This window comes from Chelonia mydas, chromosome 7, assembly GCF_015237465.2.
Source record: "Chelonia mydas isolate rCheMyd1 chromosome 7, rCheMyd1.pri.v2, whole genome shotgun sequence".
Taxonomy (NCBI): Eukaryota; Metazoa; Chordata; order Testudines; family Cheloniidae; genus Chelonia; species Chelonia mydas.
Genome location: NC_057853.1, coordinates 10,049,172 through 10,067,041, shown reverse-complemented (window position 1 = coordinate 10,067,041; position 17,870 = coordinate 10,049,172). Strand labels below are relative to the sequence as shown.

The 17,870-nt window shown below is 39.0% G+C and overlaps 1 protein-coding gene across 49 annotated transcripts in view; it reads left to right on the top strand.

The window, feature by feature from the left end:
- FOXP1 (forkhead box P1) overlaps positions 1 to 17,870 on the top strand; it is a 499,998-nt gene that overhangs the window by 282,076 nt on the left and 200,052 nt on the right. For all 49 annotated transcript variants that reach the window (XM_043551448.1, XM_043551444.1, XM_043551437.1 and 46 more), the window contains one exon: positions 7,775 to 7,956. In XM_043551448.1, coding sequence (XP_043407383.1) covers positions 7,786 to 7,956 — 171 coding nt within the window. In that variant the 5' untranslated portion in view covers positions 7,775 to 7,785. The remainder of the gene's footprint in view (positions 1 to 7,774; positions 7,957 to 17,870) is intronic.

Here is a 17,870-nt window from a genome sequence, read left to right as displayed (position 1 = left end):
TCTCAGAGCAGTGTGATTTGTCTCCCATCCCCAGGGAGACTCAGCGTATCACCTCTACGATACGCTCAACCTCCACCGACCCAAGGCTTGGGATGAGTCTAGTTCAGAGCCTGGAACTCCCAGATGACAGCATGAGAAGCGGTCTTTGTGTCAGGAGGCCAGCCTCAGAATGTGCTGTGGATAATTCCATTCCTTCTGGACCCTTTATTCCCAAGTACTAAATGAAATTTTCAGATTTTAGATCTGTCTAGACATATACAGTGCACGATAAAGTTGATAATACATTAATCATTTTTAACAACAGGTAATATGCATAATTTATGGTGTTACAGTGCTATCTTTTTTGATATTTATGATGGATAATGCTCAGTTTTTGCCCTCATATTACTGCTTTAAATTATGCCACAAGAAAATTAATGAGAAAGTAGATTTATGGGTTTCATTTGTTTGTCAATTCGGAAATTAATTGGGTGTTAATTTTAGCCGTCCCTCATCAGACCAGGTCTTTAGTATGTGTGCATTACTTTGCATTCATTGAAGCCTACCTCCCATTTACAGTGGGTCACTAGCTTTGCATACATTAAAATAGCCCTCAGGCACATTCTCTTGATTACTTTTTGAACTGCCATGCATTAGAAAATTTACGCCTTTCTGTTATAATTATGAAAATTCGGTATAGGAAGGTGGTGCTTGCATAGCGGCAAGTACACATTGTTACTCCGTTGTGTAAGATCCTATACCAAGCTCAGTACATTTGTGTTTTAATCCTGGAATATAGCATTCTTGTCCATCTTTATTGGAAGGTTTTCAGCCTTTGAAATTTCAAGGACCCATTTTAATTCAGTGAATTCCCCTTTTAGCTTAGGAAATATCAAAGGATTTCGCCTGCATCTCTCTCTCTCTCTCTCCTCTTTTCACACTTCCAGTGTGTGCTTGCTCTTCTTCTACCTCGGTCCTGGGTTATACACCATAGCAAGAAACCACTATTCAGAGACATGACTCAGCATCGCCTTTTTAGGAGGGTGGAACCTCGTACCATTTCTCACCAGCTCTGTTGATTCTTGAAGATCATTTGTAATCCTTTTTTTAATCTAATCCCTTCTTTTCCTCCTCCTGCAAAACTAAGCAGCCAATAGTATCGTATATGCAACAGTGAATGACCCTTCAAAGGGGTCGATTTATCCAAAACATACCTGAATGTAATCAAACCCCTGGGATATGGAAATTGAAACTTTATCATAAGATTTCTAGCATTTCTTGGCTCCAGTTGAGGCAGAAATACTACTAAATCAGTTTTTGGCAATATTTAGGTGATTCTTCCAGGTCCACCTGAAACTAGCAAGTGCAAGGTTGTCAGTTTTCTTTATTTTTAATGACAAGGCCCTTTTGAGCCTTATGAAGGTTTGTTTCTCTCTGGCTTTATTAATTTGTGGTGAAGGTTTGGATTGGTTCTTATTTTGCTGCACCAGTTTTCCCATCTTTAATCTTTACTTTGAATTCCACTTTTTAAAAAATACAATGTAGGATGTCTCTAAAGGCTTTACAAACACAGCAGGTAGCCATCTAGAATAACATTCACTTACGTTTTTGAAACCCGAACAGCAGTCTGGGTAATTTGATGAGGATGATTTGCTTTGGTTAAGTCATACAGTGTATTGGGGCAGCAGTTTCCTTCAGTTTTCTTAACCACAAAGGCATTCCTAAAGGCAGTCACTGGCCCAATTTGCAATATTTTGGACTCTCCTCTCCAGCAGAATTTCAGATGGCCGGCAGCCATCAAGCAGCCTGCTCAGAAGCTGTTTGCTCTACACTTAATTAGTAACGGGGTGTGTTTTAGTGAATGAACAGCTGCATGTCTGCAGTGCTTCCACCACCAGAGCAGACACTTACTCTTTACAGGATTCTCAATCTCCACGAGTGAATCCATATTCTTTCACTCAACTGATGTGTGGCAGGGTGATATATTGCTTCCTTGCTACTTGCCAGCTTAGAGATCTAGGGACAGATCATCAACTGTTGGAAATTCGATGACAGTTTAAATTTGCTAAGGATCCGCACCCTGATTTAGAAATATGTTCATAGAGAAGTGGATGGATTTAGGAGACTAGTGATGGGAATGGAAGTCTTTCACCTCCAGCTCACTAGTTGCAACCTGGGTCAGTAGTGATCAAAAATTACCATCTGATATCTCAGAGGTGGCACACTAGGAAATGTGTTGCTCAATCATAGGGGTGGTTTCTAAACAAGTCAGGCATGTGTCACAATGTGAGGAGGCTTGTGCTGCCGCTGCCCTGCTGTTTTTGTACCTTGATTTCTCTTTCTAGTGCTGTTCATGTAGAACTTTTCTTGGGCATTTCTCTTTTCAAGGGGCAACCCCTGCCCCCCATGCTGTTTAGTGTGTCTACTTTTTCATGCATGATTTCAAAATGTTTATCCTTTTCCAGACTGATTCAGGAGAGGCTTCCAACAGTGTTTGGAGCTTTATTTCTCTTCTTAAAATTGCAAAGCAAATGTATTCCTTGCTGGCAACAAAGGGTTAAAACTAGTTTGATTTTAATGGCTGTCTGGATGGATCACATGCCTGCTGCTGATTGAGAATTTGGGAGTAGACCCAGCCATTTAATCACTTACCGAAAACTGATTTTGCCATTAACTGTTGTCTCCACAGAAGTAGAAATATATTTTATAAATCTGTGTTTAGTTTAATTTACACATCCTTTCATGACTGGGCCAAGTTCTTTAAGGGCATTTATTCTGCTTCATATAAATAATTGATCAGCCAAGTTAATTTACTTCTGCCTGACTTGGTCAACCTTAATTAACTGCCCTGAAATAAAGACTGAACTTTTTGTTAGCTTAAAATCTTTACAAGTGTGAAAAGGAAGGGCTTTATTATAAAATCTGTTGCACTAGTGCTGTTGCCAGGGGAGGGAAATGTTGTATATTTGCACTGCTACAGTAGTTATATATTTGTTAAAACCTCCAAATAACAATAGCCAAAATAAAATGAGTTTTGTGAAAAGCTCTTAGATGCACAGGTTGGGTTCAGGGTACGTGGCCTAGACTGATGCTGGAAGCATTCAGAGGGAGAATTTCAAAGGCACAATGGGCAGCTGGGCACCCAAGGCCAGATTTTTCATGGTGTTTAGGCACCAAAAGATGCAGATAGGCACCGAGTGGAATTTTCAAAAGCTCCGCCCTGAAATGTGGTGCAAAATTAAAAGAAAAAAAAAACAAATTGAATAAATAAAACCTGTGAGCGGACAGCCTATCCTGTGCTACAAAAGTGTGCTCTCTGTTCCAGCACTACTTTGCTTTGTACTTTCGTGAGACTTCTTCCTACGCCATTAAATGTATTCACTTAGAAAATAATATTTTGCATACCATGCAGCTTTATGCATGGAACTGTGTTTAATTTATCCTTGTGCATAAAAATGAACATAGAAATGATAGAAATTGCTTGTTTTCATAAAGCATCACTCTCCTGACCAAATTTATTTGCTATCGTTTGATTAATTAGGGTTGTATTTAGTACAAAGTTTGCTTTTTGTGATACTGGACATAAAGGAGCAACAGCCCATCATCTCCCACATGGTATAATCCTAATTCATGCTACAAACCTTGCTTGGGCTCCTTCCTTCCAATGTAAATGATAGGCTTTGGCAACAAACAACATTCTCAATAGCCTGGAACAAGAAGTCGCGCTTCTTCCATGCCCATCTATAAAAGATTGTCTCACCCACCCTCAGGGGAACATCAGGCTGACTTATTTGGGCATGCTCAAAAAGACCAATAATATCCACTGTGTGGGAGGGGCTCAAATAGGCTGCGCTCCCCTGCTGTGACTCCTAATGATTGCAGTGTATTGTGATTATTTACATCAAGTCACATGCTGACTGTAGCTAAGGAGCAAAGTGTTTTATCTTCTGTACCCCTATACACATCTTATCTGGAGGAGGAGTTTTGGCAATGTCTGTTTGTCTTTGCACTGTTGTCCAGCCAGGGTTACATTTTGAGCTGGTAGACAAAAAATGAGCAAGTTTTAAACATAATTTGCACAGAGGTTTTCACCATTTTCATTTATTTCATGTTACAGAGTTGTTTTTTAAAGAGTTCTGAGTCTGCAGAATTATGTTTTCTATTAAATTTGTAAGGCCCAAACTAGTCCAGTCTTCTTTTTTCCTTTGTTGAGGATCAGTTTGCAAAATTCATTTCCAAATCCTTATGCGCAATGGCTTCTGCTCATTCTCTCCTGACCATAGGAGGTAGGCATAGCCAGAACTCATGCGTGCTACTGTATTTTGAAATGTAAAATAAGAGTACAAACATTTGCAATGAATTCATTTGCAAACAAATTCATTGAGAAAAATTGCAACATTTTCAACATTTCCTTCTGTTCTGGGAGGATTTTGTAACCTGAGATGCAATAAATAATTTTTTGACTAATTTTCTTATGAATTATTTCCTGAGACCTAGTGATGTTTTGTGGAGAGTTGTGATTGTGCATTGATTGATCTGCTCCTCAGTGATGCCAGTCTCCTCAAGGCTTTTGGTACCTTTGGGCAGTGCTTTTTTCTAACATATGTTTTGACATCACCAGTGTTCTTAATAGTTTCCCCATGTGTCTGCTCCAAGATAACTTGTTCGTTATCTACCAAAAGAGCTTGGGAACGGGATGTCTTTTCTTTACCGTTCAGGTACAATTTCTTTTTTCACTTTTGTTTCAACTGGTGTGGTATCAGCTGGAGGCACATACGGTCAGTTCTTTAGCGCTGTCAGAAATGAGCACCCTTCCTAGGACACTTACAGCTTTTTCGGGCTGCCATAAAAACTTCATAGCAATTGACACCTGTGTTCTAGGCCAAAGGTGCTGCCATCTTTCCCCCAGGGACTGTGTGTTTCAAAGAGATGAGTTTAAAAAACTAATCGAATGATAACTCTTCATATTTGACCAGATCATCAGGTGATGTAAACTGACATAAGCCTTCCTTTATTCCAGTTGAGAATCTGGCCCTAAGTATAGATGAAGAGAGAAAGGTTAAGGGTTTTTAGTTTATTCCCCTCTGGTTAAAGGAGCTGTGCCTTTTTACTGTAGTGTGTAGGAATTGAGTAATATTACTTTAAATATATTGAGTCCACTGATGTCATCTGTGTTTCAGAAGCCACCAGAACCCTGCTAGAGCTGCAAGGGATATATCTATATAGGTAGATAGATATAGAGAGAGAGCTAGGTCTGACACATTGTATATGTTTAGCAAACACGGCTATTACCATGCCTGTGTGGTTCCTTCATGTAACGTGTGTAAAGAGCAAAAGACAACATGTACTCTACATCAGAATTGGATCAATTTTAGGAACAAAATGCATTGTCTAGTTACATACAGAAAGGTTTTTGTTAATTTAGATCTGTGAAGTTTTACAAGGGAACTGACAGAAACAGTATAATGAAGCTTGTAGTCCTTTTGTCTCTTTGCATGATTCAGAGATCCCACAGAGTGAATTGAAACGAGTTTCCATAGACCAGATGAAATTTATTTAAATGTAAGCAGAACATTTGAATCTGTTCTACCACCTTCCATAAATGTGAAAGAGGTGCATAGCATGTAGGGTGAATAGATCCTTAGTGACTGGAGTGGGGTCTTTCTTATGTTTGGTTTCCCCAACCTTGATTGTGAATCAGAAACTAATGCTAATGTTGTAGCATGCATATGACAAAGCCCTTATTAGTCAGTTGCTTCCCAGATAGGACATCTTGGTTATTAGCTTTATGGAACATCATTATGAATATCCAAATTAGTGAGTGGCATATGTTTGTTTGGCTGCAGTGTAGCGCAACCCACAGAGCTAAACAATAACCGTAGTTGGATGCTACATGTCACTTAATGCTTGACAGTTGGGCTACTCTTAAAATGTTAGTGAAAGGGGCTGCTTGCTCTGAGCAGCTAACCCAAAGGAGTTGGCACTGGAAGGAAAAAACCTTTTGGTCTCCAACAAATATCGTACAGTAGGTGTCTCAGGGCTCAAAATTATGCCTGTACGGATTTTCTGGGGAAAATATTTTCCCCTAGTACTTTTCCATTAGAAATGCATTGCTTTCTCTCTCCTCCTTTGATTGATGTTTTCCCACATGTGCTGGGAGGGGGAATTTTTCTTCCTGTTTCTGAACTGGTTAAGAGTTATTGAATTTAAACAGGTTCCTCCTTAAATATGGGCCTTTTATTGCCAGTGGAGAGCAGTTGAAAACAAAAGATCTGCTTTTCTGGGCTGCTCATTGAAATTCAGATGGAGACAGGCAAGCTTTCCTTACTGATGCCTTTGGGGAAAGTCTCTGTTGGGAAAGCATCCTGTTTTCCTAATTCTGTTGCATATATGACCAAGAACATATTACCTCTAGCTACTTATGGTCCGTACTGCCAAGCACTGCTGTGAAGCATTTACTGTGTGTCTGTCTTACCTGGCGCGTAGCTCGTGTCACCATGGGCAAGTGATTCTGGGCAATAAAAAGAGGAATGAGGAACCATAAGGAAGGAAGGGAGAAAGGAAGGATGAGACAACGGAAACAGACAAAACGAATGGCATTTTAATTCTTTAACTTTGGGGCTAGTGGGTTGAAATACCTATAATAGAGCCAGTCAAATTGCACAAAAAGATGATCAAGAATAGTTTCACAAATAAATATGGCAACTTCACTTCAGTATTATTTTTGGAGTCACATTGTTCCCAAGTTTCAGAGTTCTCACCACAACCTCTTTATTCATGGAAACTTTCAAGAATCCCAGAACTTTCAGGAATTTTAGCATAAACAATGAGTTGTCCAGTAATTCATCACTGAAGAATGTTATGTGCTATTCATTAGTCTCCAGATTAAAAAAAAAAATTGTCATCCATTTAAAGAGGAGAACTTATATCTTTAACTTAGATGATCGGTCAGACACCATGATAATGTATTGCAAATGATCAAAGTCAGTGAATGGTTTGTGAACAGCCCGTGGACTAAAATTTGTGTTCATGTAAACTACTTGACAGATATCTACAAAGAGTTAATGTGTTCACAAAGGGGTCATGATTTCTATGACTGCTTCACAAATAAGGGCCAGTATTGTTCAGATACATTGTTTGTTGCAAATACTTCAGCTAATTCTAGTTGTAAAGTAGTATCACTAAGGTGTATACTAAGTCAGATGTATAACAGTAACTTGGAGATTTACTCAAAGGGCCCAGAATCCTGTGAGCGGCTGAATGAATCCTGGAAGAAAAGAATTTGCTTCAGGGAAAATTGATGGCGCTCAGCACATTTCAGAGGTTGCTCGGCACCTTGCAGATACCTGAAATATCTCTGGGTAGTTCATAGTAATGAAAGTTGCTAATTTGACAGAATCCTGGTGTGAATGGAAATCTGAATACTCAACGGTCCAATTCAGCTTTCTGCGTCTGTCCACTGTGTATCAAGGTTTTGTTGTTGCCCATAACATGTTACACAGAATGACTTGTCAGTTTTGAAGTAAAATATACAGATGTAATTAGAAAATTGTAATTACTGATTTTGTGTGTTCGTTTGAAAAATATTTTTTTCTGTAAGGGTAAGTGTTGAGCAAATAATGCTATATTTAGAAATAAACTGGTAACATGAACCATTAATGAAAGATAAATTGTATGAAGGGAAATGACACATGTTTATAGCTTTGACAGGATTTAAAACAGGGCATGTCTCCTTATATACAGCAACTGTTTTAACAGCTGCTTTTTTTTTTTCTCCTCTCCTAAATTATTTCAGGTTTTTGAGTCATGATGCAAGAATCTGGGATTGAGACAAAAAGTAACGGTTCAGCTATTCAGAATGGAGCAAGCAGTGGCAACCATTTACTAGAGTGCAGTCTGCGGGAAGTGAGATCCAACGGTGAGACACCTTCAGTTGAAATTGGGGCTGCAGATTTAGCACATCTTCAGCAACAGCAGGTACTGTACGATATATTTACAACTTCACTTCCTAAAGGGGGGGGGGGGAAAGTATTTAGCTCTTAAACCCTCGATATTTGTCAGTCAAATAAATGCTTAGGAGGGCCTTCATACATGTGTATGAGATATACCCTGTAATATTTAGATAAATGCAATCATAATGTAAAGGAAAATTTGCACTTCTCTTCTCTTTCCAATGAGTGCCCTTTCTCCTGCACTCATTGGAAAGATCCAAAGATCACAGTCCGTTTCTGTTGTCTAAATGTGTAGAGCCTGGTCGCTGTGCCTGGGTGAACCACTGTATGCTAGTTTCCAAAATATGTCACTGGTTGGAAGAATCAGTAATTCTGAGTTTTGTTTTTGCAACAAATTTTAATATAACCTAGCATCCTCTATCAACAGAGTCTTTTCTGTTAGCTAAATGGTTTGTCGAGGTACCTACTGCAATGAAACTAAAAAATTAAATAAAATGAAATCATCACGTCAGTCCTGTTTTTACGACAGAATCATCCGGAGCAAAATTATGTATTCATGTGTTCCCTGTGTACGTTAATTATTACATTTTAGACAGAAGCGATTGAGTTCATCAGTGTTATTGTTAGTAGATTAGCCATATAACATGTTGTCTTTTTTTTTTTTTTTTTTTTTGCTCCCTTTATAAAATTTTGAAACCCTGGTCAGAGGAAGACTTATAACAAACTGCTTAGCCTGTATCATTAACACATTTTTGGAACAAACGCTGTGCTACAACAGTCGTGAATGTGTTTATTCTTAAACCGTACTAGCTGTAATGCAGTAAACATTCTTAAAACCTTTTAAATAAGCTTTTGGCGGCTGTGCAAGTCTCTCTTAAGTGCGCAGTATCATTTCAGCAGGTTGTTGTGGTGAAGAAAAACCTGCAGTTGAAAACAAGGCAAAACTGAAGGCTTAAAAAGTAACAAGTAGCCAGGTTTGCCAGTGTAAGACAGAAAGCTTCAGATTAAGCAGATCAGAGAAGTGTATGATACTAAATGTAATAGACTTTGGTTGTTTGAATCATTTTCATTCTACAGGTTTTTACTTGAAGTGAGAATGCCATCAGTGAGAAAGTCACAGCCATGCTGAATTCATTACTGCAGTAGTCACACAAAACCACGGATAAAATTTCAATAACTGCAGGCCATAGTTGAGTAAACAGTTGCACTGAAACTTAATTCCTGTTGATTTTTCCCTCATTCTTCGCCAGGGGCACATTCTGATTCGTAGTGCAAAGACAACAGGGGTTACGGCTTTGATTAATATAGGACAGTAGAAGAGAATTAGAACCGTAAGATACGTTAGAAGTACATTCAGCACCAAGGTCTGCTCTTAAAAAGGCTTCATATCCAAATGAATTAATTACACTTCTTTGATTTGAACACTATGGAATTTTTCAGTCCTGTGTTCACCCCACCCCCTTTGTTTAGTGATGCATGAAAAAATAAATCACCCAAATATAGCATTTGGTAGACCAGAAATACACAACTGGGATGTTTCTTCCTTATCACCAATTATTAATCTGCACTGAAGCTGTCACCCTTGAGCATTTGTCAGTGCCTCTCCTTAATCAACCAGAAGGATCGCTGTTGAGTGAGGTAACATCTTAATCTTGTATGTAATGTTCTGTATCATTCAACAGCCACCCATTTGGTCAATTAAGGAGAGAGACTGATGCATTCCAAAAAGAATTCTGTGGGGTCCTCCAACCCACTCCCAAATGATGCCCAGAACAGCTGGATGTGTGCTTCCTCCATCATGCTCCCAGGCCCTACCAGAACTGGGAGTTAAAGATAGAAATTGATTGGGGGAGAATTTCTTTATGGTGCAGTTTTGTAGGATTCTCATTTGTACTTAGTTTTTACCCTTAGCCTGTATCTCTTTTGCCAGTAATATAATAGCTTTTGATTAACATGCTCTCCTCTAGGTTTGCAAAGGCCTTCCTGTTTTGTGTTTTAATTCTACTGTTAATTTGTTTTGCTGAGTCTCTTTTCTATTGAGTTTTCTTTTCAAAAAGTGAGCCGTTTGCTTCGTTTATAACACCTCTTTAAAAAAGAGTGCAATATCTAAAGGACTGTCAAAACTAGTGTAATAATGTATCAATCATTGTGTTTTGAAAATAGTTTTAAATGCCGGAAAGAAAAATGTTTTCAGACTGCTAATGCAAGCATTTACAGATACGCATACAACACAGAGCATAATGTTTAGATGTTTCTCCATATACAACATATGCTCTCAGGTCACTTGACAGAATGCGTGCTAGATAACGCTGCTTCAATACAAATGAATGGTTATTTAAATAAAACAGCTATTTCTTAAGAGCATTTCAGTCTAAATGTTTCTTTATGCCACCTGGCATTTGTGTTTTCTGAAAAATAAGCAGAGAGTAGATTGAGCGCTTGGCTCCTCTACGGTTTGCTGGTTAACTGCATTCCCATGATGAGCAATGGTCAAGCGTGAGATGCTGCCATGCAATGCTTTTGGATAAAGCACTTACTCAGATTTTAGAATTTGAACTCTTTTATTAAGATTGTGACTTTCAAGGATCGACAACATGTGTTTCTTTGAATTATGGAAACAAACCTTTTTTTTTAAAAAATGATTGATTCAGGAGGTTTTAACAAATTTACAAATCCATTCACTTTTGTAAATCTTATATCCTAGCAAAACATCAAGTAATGCTGGTATTCATCATTTTGGAGGAATGAAATGGATTGTGGGTACTCTTGCAATCAGGGCAGGGATGAATCTAGTACAAGTACTATACTGTCTTTGTCATTAGTTTGATTCCACTGCAGGAGATAGTGTAGAGGAAAACTAAATAGGTCTTAGTGCTAATATTTCTGGTAACATGTTAAATCATCCTTTGAGTAGCAAATTTGGGGCTCAGTTCTGTAACACTTACTCAAGATGAGTCGTCCCGATTAATGTCAGTGGCAATACTTGTGGAGTAAAATACTGTCTAGAAGAGCTAAGGTGGCCCTTTGTGAAGATGGCAGCTGGGGAGATGCGCAGAGAGATAAAATTAGAGAGCTGTCTGGTAGGGGATGAGAAGAATCAGCACCAGGAATGGACAGAAAGCGTAGTAAGAACACATTCTCACAAGATATTAGCGCCTCCTAAGAGAGGCAGTTGTCCTCCTCAGCTTCTCCTGTGTTCAGTGTGAGTTGAAGATGTTCAGTATCTTTCAGAACTGGGTCTTTTCTCAAACACTGGTTTTGCTGACTGTTTTCTGCCTGTGAGACCTCAAGTAGAGCATCAAGGTAACCTGGAGCATCAGACTCCACAAGTAGAGCTGAAGTAGACAACTCAAGCAGAGCATTGGAGCAGCCCAGAGGAACTCCCAGCTGCCTAAGCAGACAACAGGAGTGAGACAGGACATTGTAATAGGCCAGAGAGGCTTCGACAGAGCAACTGAGAACTCTGGCAATATCCAGTTGCTTACACAAATCACAACCTGAAGAGTTCAACAAGAACGTCCAATGACCGAGGGGCTTTTAAGAGTCATGATGCCTCAAGGGAGCTGTAATAGAACAGCTCTTGCCGACCAAAAGTAATGACTGCAGATCTTCTTTTAGTGTGAATCGGTGCAGCTCCAGTTACTTAAATGGAGTTTCTCAGAGTTACCTCAATAGGGAATATGACCCATTGATTCTGAAGAACCATATAACGTTCAGTGTCATTTATTGTAACTTGTTACTTCACATTAAAGTGTTATTAATTTATTAATAGAAAGATAAAAAATATGAATGGAGTGAAAAGGACGGGACATAAAGGTGAATTCCAGCAAGACCTGAAATGCTCTGTTGCATGGTGGCAGAAATGCAAACCTCTCTACATCCATAGACGGTTCCAGTTTGATACCATAATTTCAAGTACTGCCCCAAGAGTCTAAAGCTCCATATCTTTTGTCTAATCCAAAATTCTTTTGAACTTTTAGGAGGCATGACTTTAATAGTAATTTGTTGACAGATTAGCTGCAGAGATTGCAAAGAGTTTATTTTGCAAAACTGGCAGACTGATATCAGTGTTCTCTTAAGGAAAAAAAAAACACTGCTGTTTTGCAATTGCTTGCATTTATTGACAACCAGTGCTGAGCTGGCAGAATTGGAATGTTTGTATAATGTAAACCTATAGCTTGCCTGATGCAGTGTAGTGTACTTTTAGGTAGTGCATAGATTACTTGATAAAAGGGGTTACAAGGTGACTGCTTTTATGTCAAAGTAGAATAGCAATATAAATGGAAGTGGTACATAGAGAAACAAGAAGGAAGTTTATATAGAGAATTTCACTTTATGTAAGAAAGTTTCTTTTCATCGCTTTCTTTGAACTGGACTATACTGTAATTCTCAAGTGTCACTTAACTTTCTGAAGAGTTTAGCTAAATAGTATGTTTAACCTGTGTCTGCAAAAATAAGGTAAGCAGTTTTTTAGTGAGCAGAATTTGATAAAATGTTGTTTAATTTTCCATTCATATTTCCTACTTTTACACCTTTATTTACCTTTGAACAAATGCATCTGATAAATTGGCAGACAAATAGAACCCTATTCATATACATGAGATATACAAAACATTCACACCTCTCACAAAAGACGTTTTGGCCAAATACTGATACCTTACACACAATGAGTAGCTCTCTACTCCATAAGTAGTCTAAGTGACTTCAGTGGGACTGTTCATGTGTAGCAAGGTGCTATGCAATGGTAGGGTATCGCAATTTGGCCCTTTGGCAGTATTGAGATTTAAGTTTCACACTGAGGAAAACAGGTGTCATAAGGGATATATGGTTTCACCAAACTCTTCCATATCAAAAGAAAGAGGAAAATGTGTGGTAAAGTGGTTATGATGTATATTATTCAGTGACTGCTTTAATTTGGTAAATTAGGAATTTCAAGAGATTTATTTTATACTCATAGACTTTAAGATCAGAACGGACCATCATGGTCATCAAGTCTGACCTCCTGCTCTGCAGCCCACAGAATCTCACCCACCCACTACTGTAATAGACCCTGACCTCTGGCTGAGTTACTGAAATCCTCAAATCACAGTTTAAAGACTTCAAGTGTCAGAGAATTCACCATTTACACTAGTTCAAACCCATAAACACTAGTGACCCGTGCGGCACAGGAAGGCCAAAAAAACCCCAGAGTCTCTGCCAATCTGACCTTGGGGAAAATTCCTTCCCGACCCCCAATATGGTGATCGGTTAGACCCTGAGCATGTCAGCAGAATAGAAGTCATTCAGTATATATCAGAGTACAAATGAATTGAATGCTGTCACATTTTTTAACAACACATTTACTAACAGTTTCATCTTTTAACAAACATGGAAGGAGGTTATAAATTGCATCAGAAACGTTATGGTCCCACTGATCATGAAGTGGAGTTATCTCTTTAGAACAAAACTACCAAAGTAGATCTTTGATAAAAGTCTTTGTTCCATATTGACACAACTGGGTTAGACTAAACTTGTTTGTTAGGCTTTAAGGTAAAACACATTTTGAATTACTTTTGTTGGGAAGATATGGGGTGTAATTATTAAACTGCTGTTGTCATTGAAAGAGCCATTTAAGAGTATAGATTAAACTACTTACAGGCATCAGGATTGTGTCTGGTTTTGCATTTTACTGCACTGGTAATTCATGATTACAATAACCTCATCAAAGATCAGTCTCATTGTAGAGTCTCTTTCAGCACGGGGAATAAAAGACAGACCTTCCGTACATTGTAACTTAGTGTTTTTATCGCTCAGGCCTTTTCCCCCCAAGTTCTCCGATCTCCCAGCGTTGACTGGAAGGTGACATGATGTCTTTTTAGTCATTCAAATCTAATAACTTTTAATCTGAAGGTTAAGTAGTGAGATATAAACTAAGAGATGATAATATCAATTTTATGTTCACTGAAGGGCACAATATACCACTTTCTAGTAGAGGGAAAATTGTGCGTAAAATGTCTTTTGCTTTTTATCAGAAAAGCTCTGGCTCTGCGAGCTCAGAGATGAAGCAGCGCTGGCAAAATTAACCAAGTTTTAACATAGAATGGCTACCTTGCCAGGATTTTTGAACCAATGATTTTTTTAATAATACAATTTTTAGCTCTCTTGTCAATGAACCATGCTGAGAACATTCGTGCAACATTCTTTATCATCTCTGCTACTAATGTCTTTTGTTATAACCACTTATTGACATCAACAAGACTTAAATTATCTCTTACTGCTGAAGGGTGAGGGGAAACTGCTGCTTGGTTCCACTTGCTGAGCTTTTTTTAGTTTAATTTTGGTTTGTTTCTAAAATCATTGATAACCACATCGAGGCTATGGGGCCTCCATATTTGCGCTGTGTGTGTGTGTGTGTGTGTAAGTAAACTGGGTCGTTGGGCATCTGAATTATGTGTACATCTAAATTTAGAAGCACTCTTTGGAACTCTGCTCCTGTAGGGTTTTATGGTATAACTTTTTACTTTTAAATTAAAACTAAACAACCCAGTAGCAAGTTAGGTTTACATTGACTCTTCAAGGAAATATGGTTTTTGAAATGTGTTGTTTTTGGTTTTTAACCTAGTATATTGTATGAAAAGTCCCCAGTGAAATGACAGGACTGTGCTGCTTTTATAGACTCTCACACTGCTCTTGTAAAATTTACATGCCTATATTTGCTCATGCTTACTCATCAAAGGAAAAAAAGTTATATATTCACCGGTTAGCCATGTTAGGGGAAAATAAACAAGGGGACATTTTAAAGCTACTATTTAAAGCTAGTATTTATTTGCACTGATAGAGAAATTCAGTGGGTATGGGATATAAATTAAAAGTCTGTTTCAAATGATTGATGTTATTAAAACCATTGTAAGAGGTTCTGTGTACTTATGGGTTGTATAATAAGTGATGCAACCAAAGTTTTGGTCAGTGGTAGGGCAAATATAAAAAGGCATTATTCCTAATAAGATATAATGTGGTCTTGAACTCACATAGAACTCTTCTTCATGATGGCCATAGGTCCAGCAAGGCTCTTAAGCATGTGCCTAATTTAAAGTGCATGAATAATCATTTTAAGATCAATGGGACTGCTCATGCATTTAAAGTTAGGGATGTGCTTAAGGACCTTGCTGAACTGGGGCTTAAGTGATTTCAGACCAACAAGAATATGCATGGAGTGTTGAAATACTTTAAAATAAATTTCACTGCTTAGGAACGGAATACATTTTAAAATACATTGTTAATGTGAAAGGGCGGGCTGTATTTGGGACTCCATTATCACTTTTCGAGGTAGGATAATGTTGCATTGGTTTTACAAATTTCATCCTACCAGTCAGCCTTTGCTTCACAGAGGTCATGTCTTACAGACATGATTTTGGTCCCACTTACATTACATTTTTACTAGTGTAACCAGAGGTAGGGCTGATTTACACCTATGTACATGAGACCAGTAATGAAGTTCTGTGATTTTCTCTTTTTGTGGGCCTGCATTGTGGTGTTTCTCTTTTGGAGCTCCGTTGCACCACAGCAAGTGAAAAGGAACTCAGCACTAGTTGAACAGAATGTTTGCAAAACGGCAAGTTACACTGTAAATAGTGAAGCTCTCACATATGGTACGTTTCACTTTTTTTTTAATTTAAATTTGATTCACAGTTTCTAACTTTCATGCAGAGCATCTCAGGTAAACAGAATTATTATTCTAAGTTAAACGTTGTGTCTGTTTTTTAAAAATCAGTTAAAATAGTGCAATAAAATAATTTAAAGTTTTACAATATTGCAAATGTAAAGAGTATTGTCAGCTGTGTCGCTATTTTGTGAGTTTTGTTAGCCACCATGACTGTTTTAAAACAAAATTCATTTGGAACTTATTTTAAATTGAGCACGTATTTTATTTTTTCCGTATGAACCTATATATCTCTAAAATAAGTGTAAAATCAGACATTTCTGAAGCCTAGGGTAAGTGTCAGCTTTATTTCAGGTTCAGCTTTTCAGTTTATTCTTAATCATATTTCTTGTTTTTCTCTTCAAGGGTTATTTGGTAGTCAAAGTAATGCTTTGTAAATACAGGGCTAGTAGTGCTAGATAAAGTTAGGCCATTTCAGATGTGGCTAAGAACTGCACAAATTTAGCAGTATAGCTCTGCCAAAACATTTCAGATTAAAATTCTAAGGGCTTGTCTACCTGAACACTTAATTCATGGTAAACTGGGGTGTTAATCTACCCCCAGTTAGGCTGCTTCATGCTAAGTGTCTCTGCAGGCCCTGTTGCCACACACTAAAATTTCCCTAGCGCAGTTTAATCTACTCCCATTTCAAAGCACACTGTTGAACTTCCAGTGCTCAGCAGCAGGGTTCCCACAGGCCCTTCGCATGAGACAGGGAAACACAAGGTAGATTTATGCACCAGCTTGCCACAGACTAAGGCCACGTCTACACCTGAGCTAGGGGTGTGTTTCCAGCTCAGGTCGATGTGCTTGTGCTAACTCTTGTCGAGCTAGCACACTGAAAACACAAGTGTGGCTGTGATAGCACTGACAGTAACGAGCAGCAGCAAGGGCTAGCTTCCTCAAATACAAACTTGTCCAGACCCTCTGGGTACATATTTGGGGTGGCTAGCCCTCATCACTGCATGTGCTACCCCAGCTACACTATTATTTTTAGTGCGCTAGCTCAGTTAGAATTAGTGCGAGTATGTCTACCCAAGCAGGGAATCACACCCCTGGCTCAAGCTGTAGGCACAGCTGAAGGTCACGTCTATACTACAAACTTTGGTCAATGCAAGTTATGTCAGCATAAAGCCATTGTAGTTAGTATATTGCTTGTATAAATGCATACTTGGTGCCTTCTGTTGGTGCGCCTACTCACTGGGAGTGCTTTTATCGATGCGCAGTGCAGTGCATCATGGGTAGATATCCCAGTGTGCAACCTGCCACCATCTAGCACATTGTCTTCTGTGAATTTTTGGCAATACATGGTTGGGCCAAAATAAGTTGCACAGGGGAGACCGAGAGCAAGGGTTTAACTTCCCACAGTGCAACTGTCTCCACCCCATAATGTCATCCGTAGTCCATAATTTTCGCACCTGTTTTCAAAATCCCCAAAACCCATGCGCACCCCCTCGCTGTCTGCCCTCTGGCAGAAGCACGGAGCCTTCAAAGCTCTGCACTAATGTCATAAGCATTGCAAGCACAGGGTGCACAAACATGCGGTTTTGCAGAGCTGCAAGAAGAACCGACTCAGCAGAGAACATGACAATTTCTTGGAGCACAAATTGCTGTGGGACATGGTGAGAACCAATTCAAGGTTGGTGGTGGGGTTCAGGGACCATTTACAGATGGTGGAGTGCTGTTGCTGGGCCTGAGAAACGAGCACTGACTGTTGGGATTGCATCAGAATTGGCTGCAGAACTTTCAGATGTGCAAGGCCATGTTCCTGGGTCTATGTGCCGAGCTCACCTCACCCCAGCCCTCCAGCACAGGGACACCAGAATGAGAGCTGTGCTGTCAGTGGAGAAGCAAGTGGCAAATCGCTCCTTGGAAACTTGCAATGCCAGATAGCTACTTCTCAGTGGGAAATCATTTTGGAGTTGAGAAATTCACTGTGGGGAGTCATTGTCATGCAAATGTGCAGGGCTGTTAATCATCTCCTGCTATGCAGGACTGTGACTCTTGGCAACGTACAGGACATAGTGGATGGTTTTGTAGCAGTGGAGTTCCTCAACTGTGGTGGAGCATTACATGGCACGCATATCCCTATTTTGGTGTCAAACCATTTTGCCACAGAGTATGTCAAGAGAAAGGGCTACTTTTCTATGGGTATGCAAGCTTTGGTGGATCACTGGGGGCACTTCACTGACATCAGTGCTGGCTACTTAGGGAAGGTGCAAGATGCTCGTATTTTTAAGAATATAGGACTTTTCAGAAAC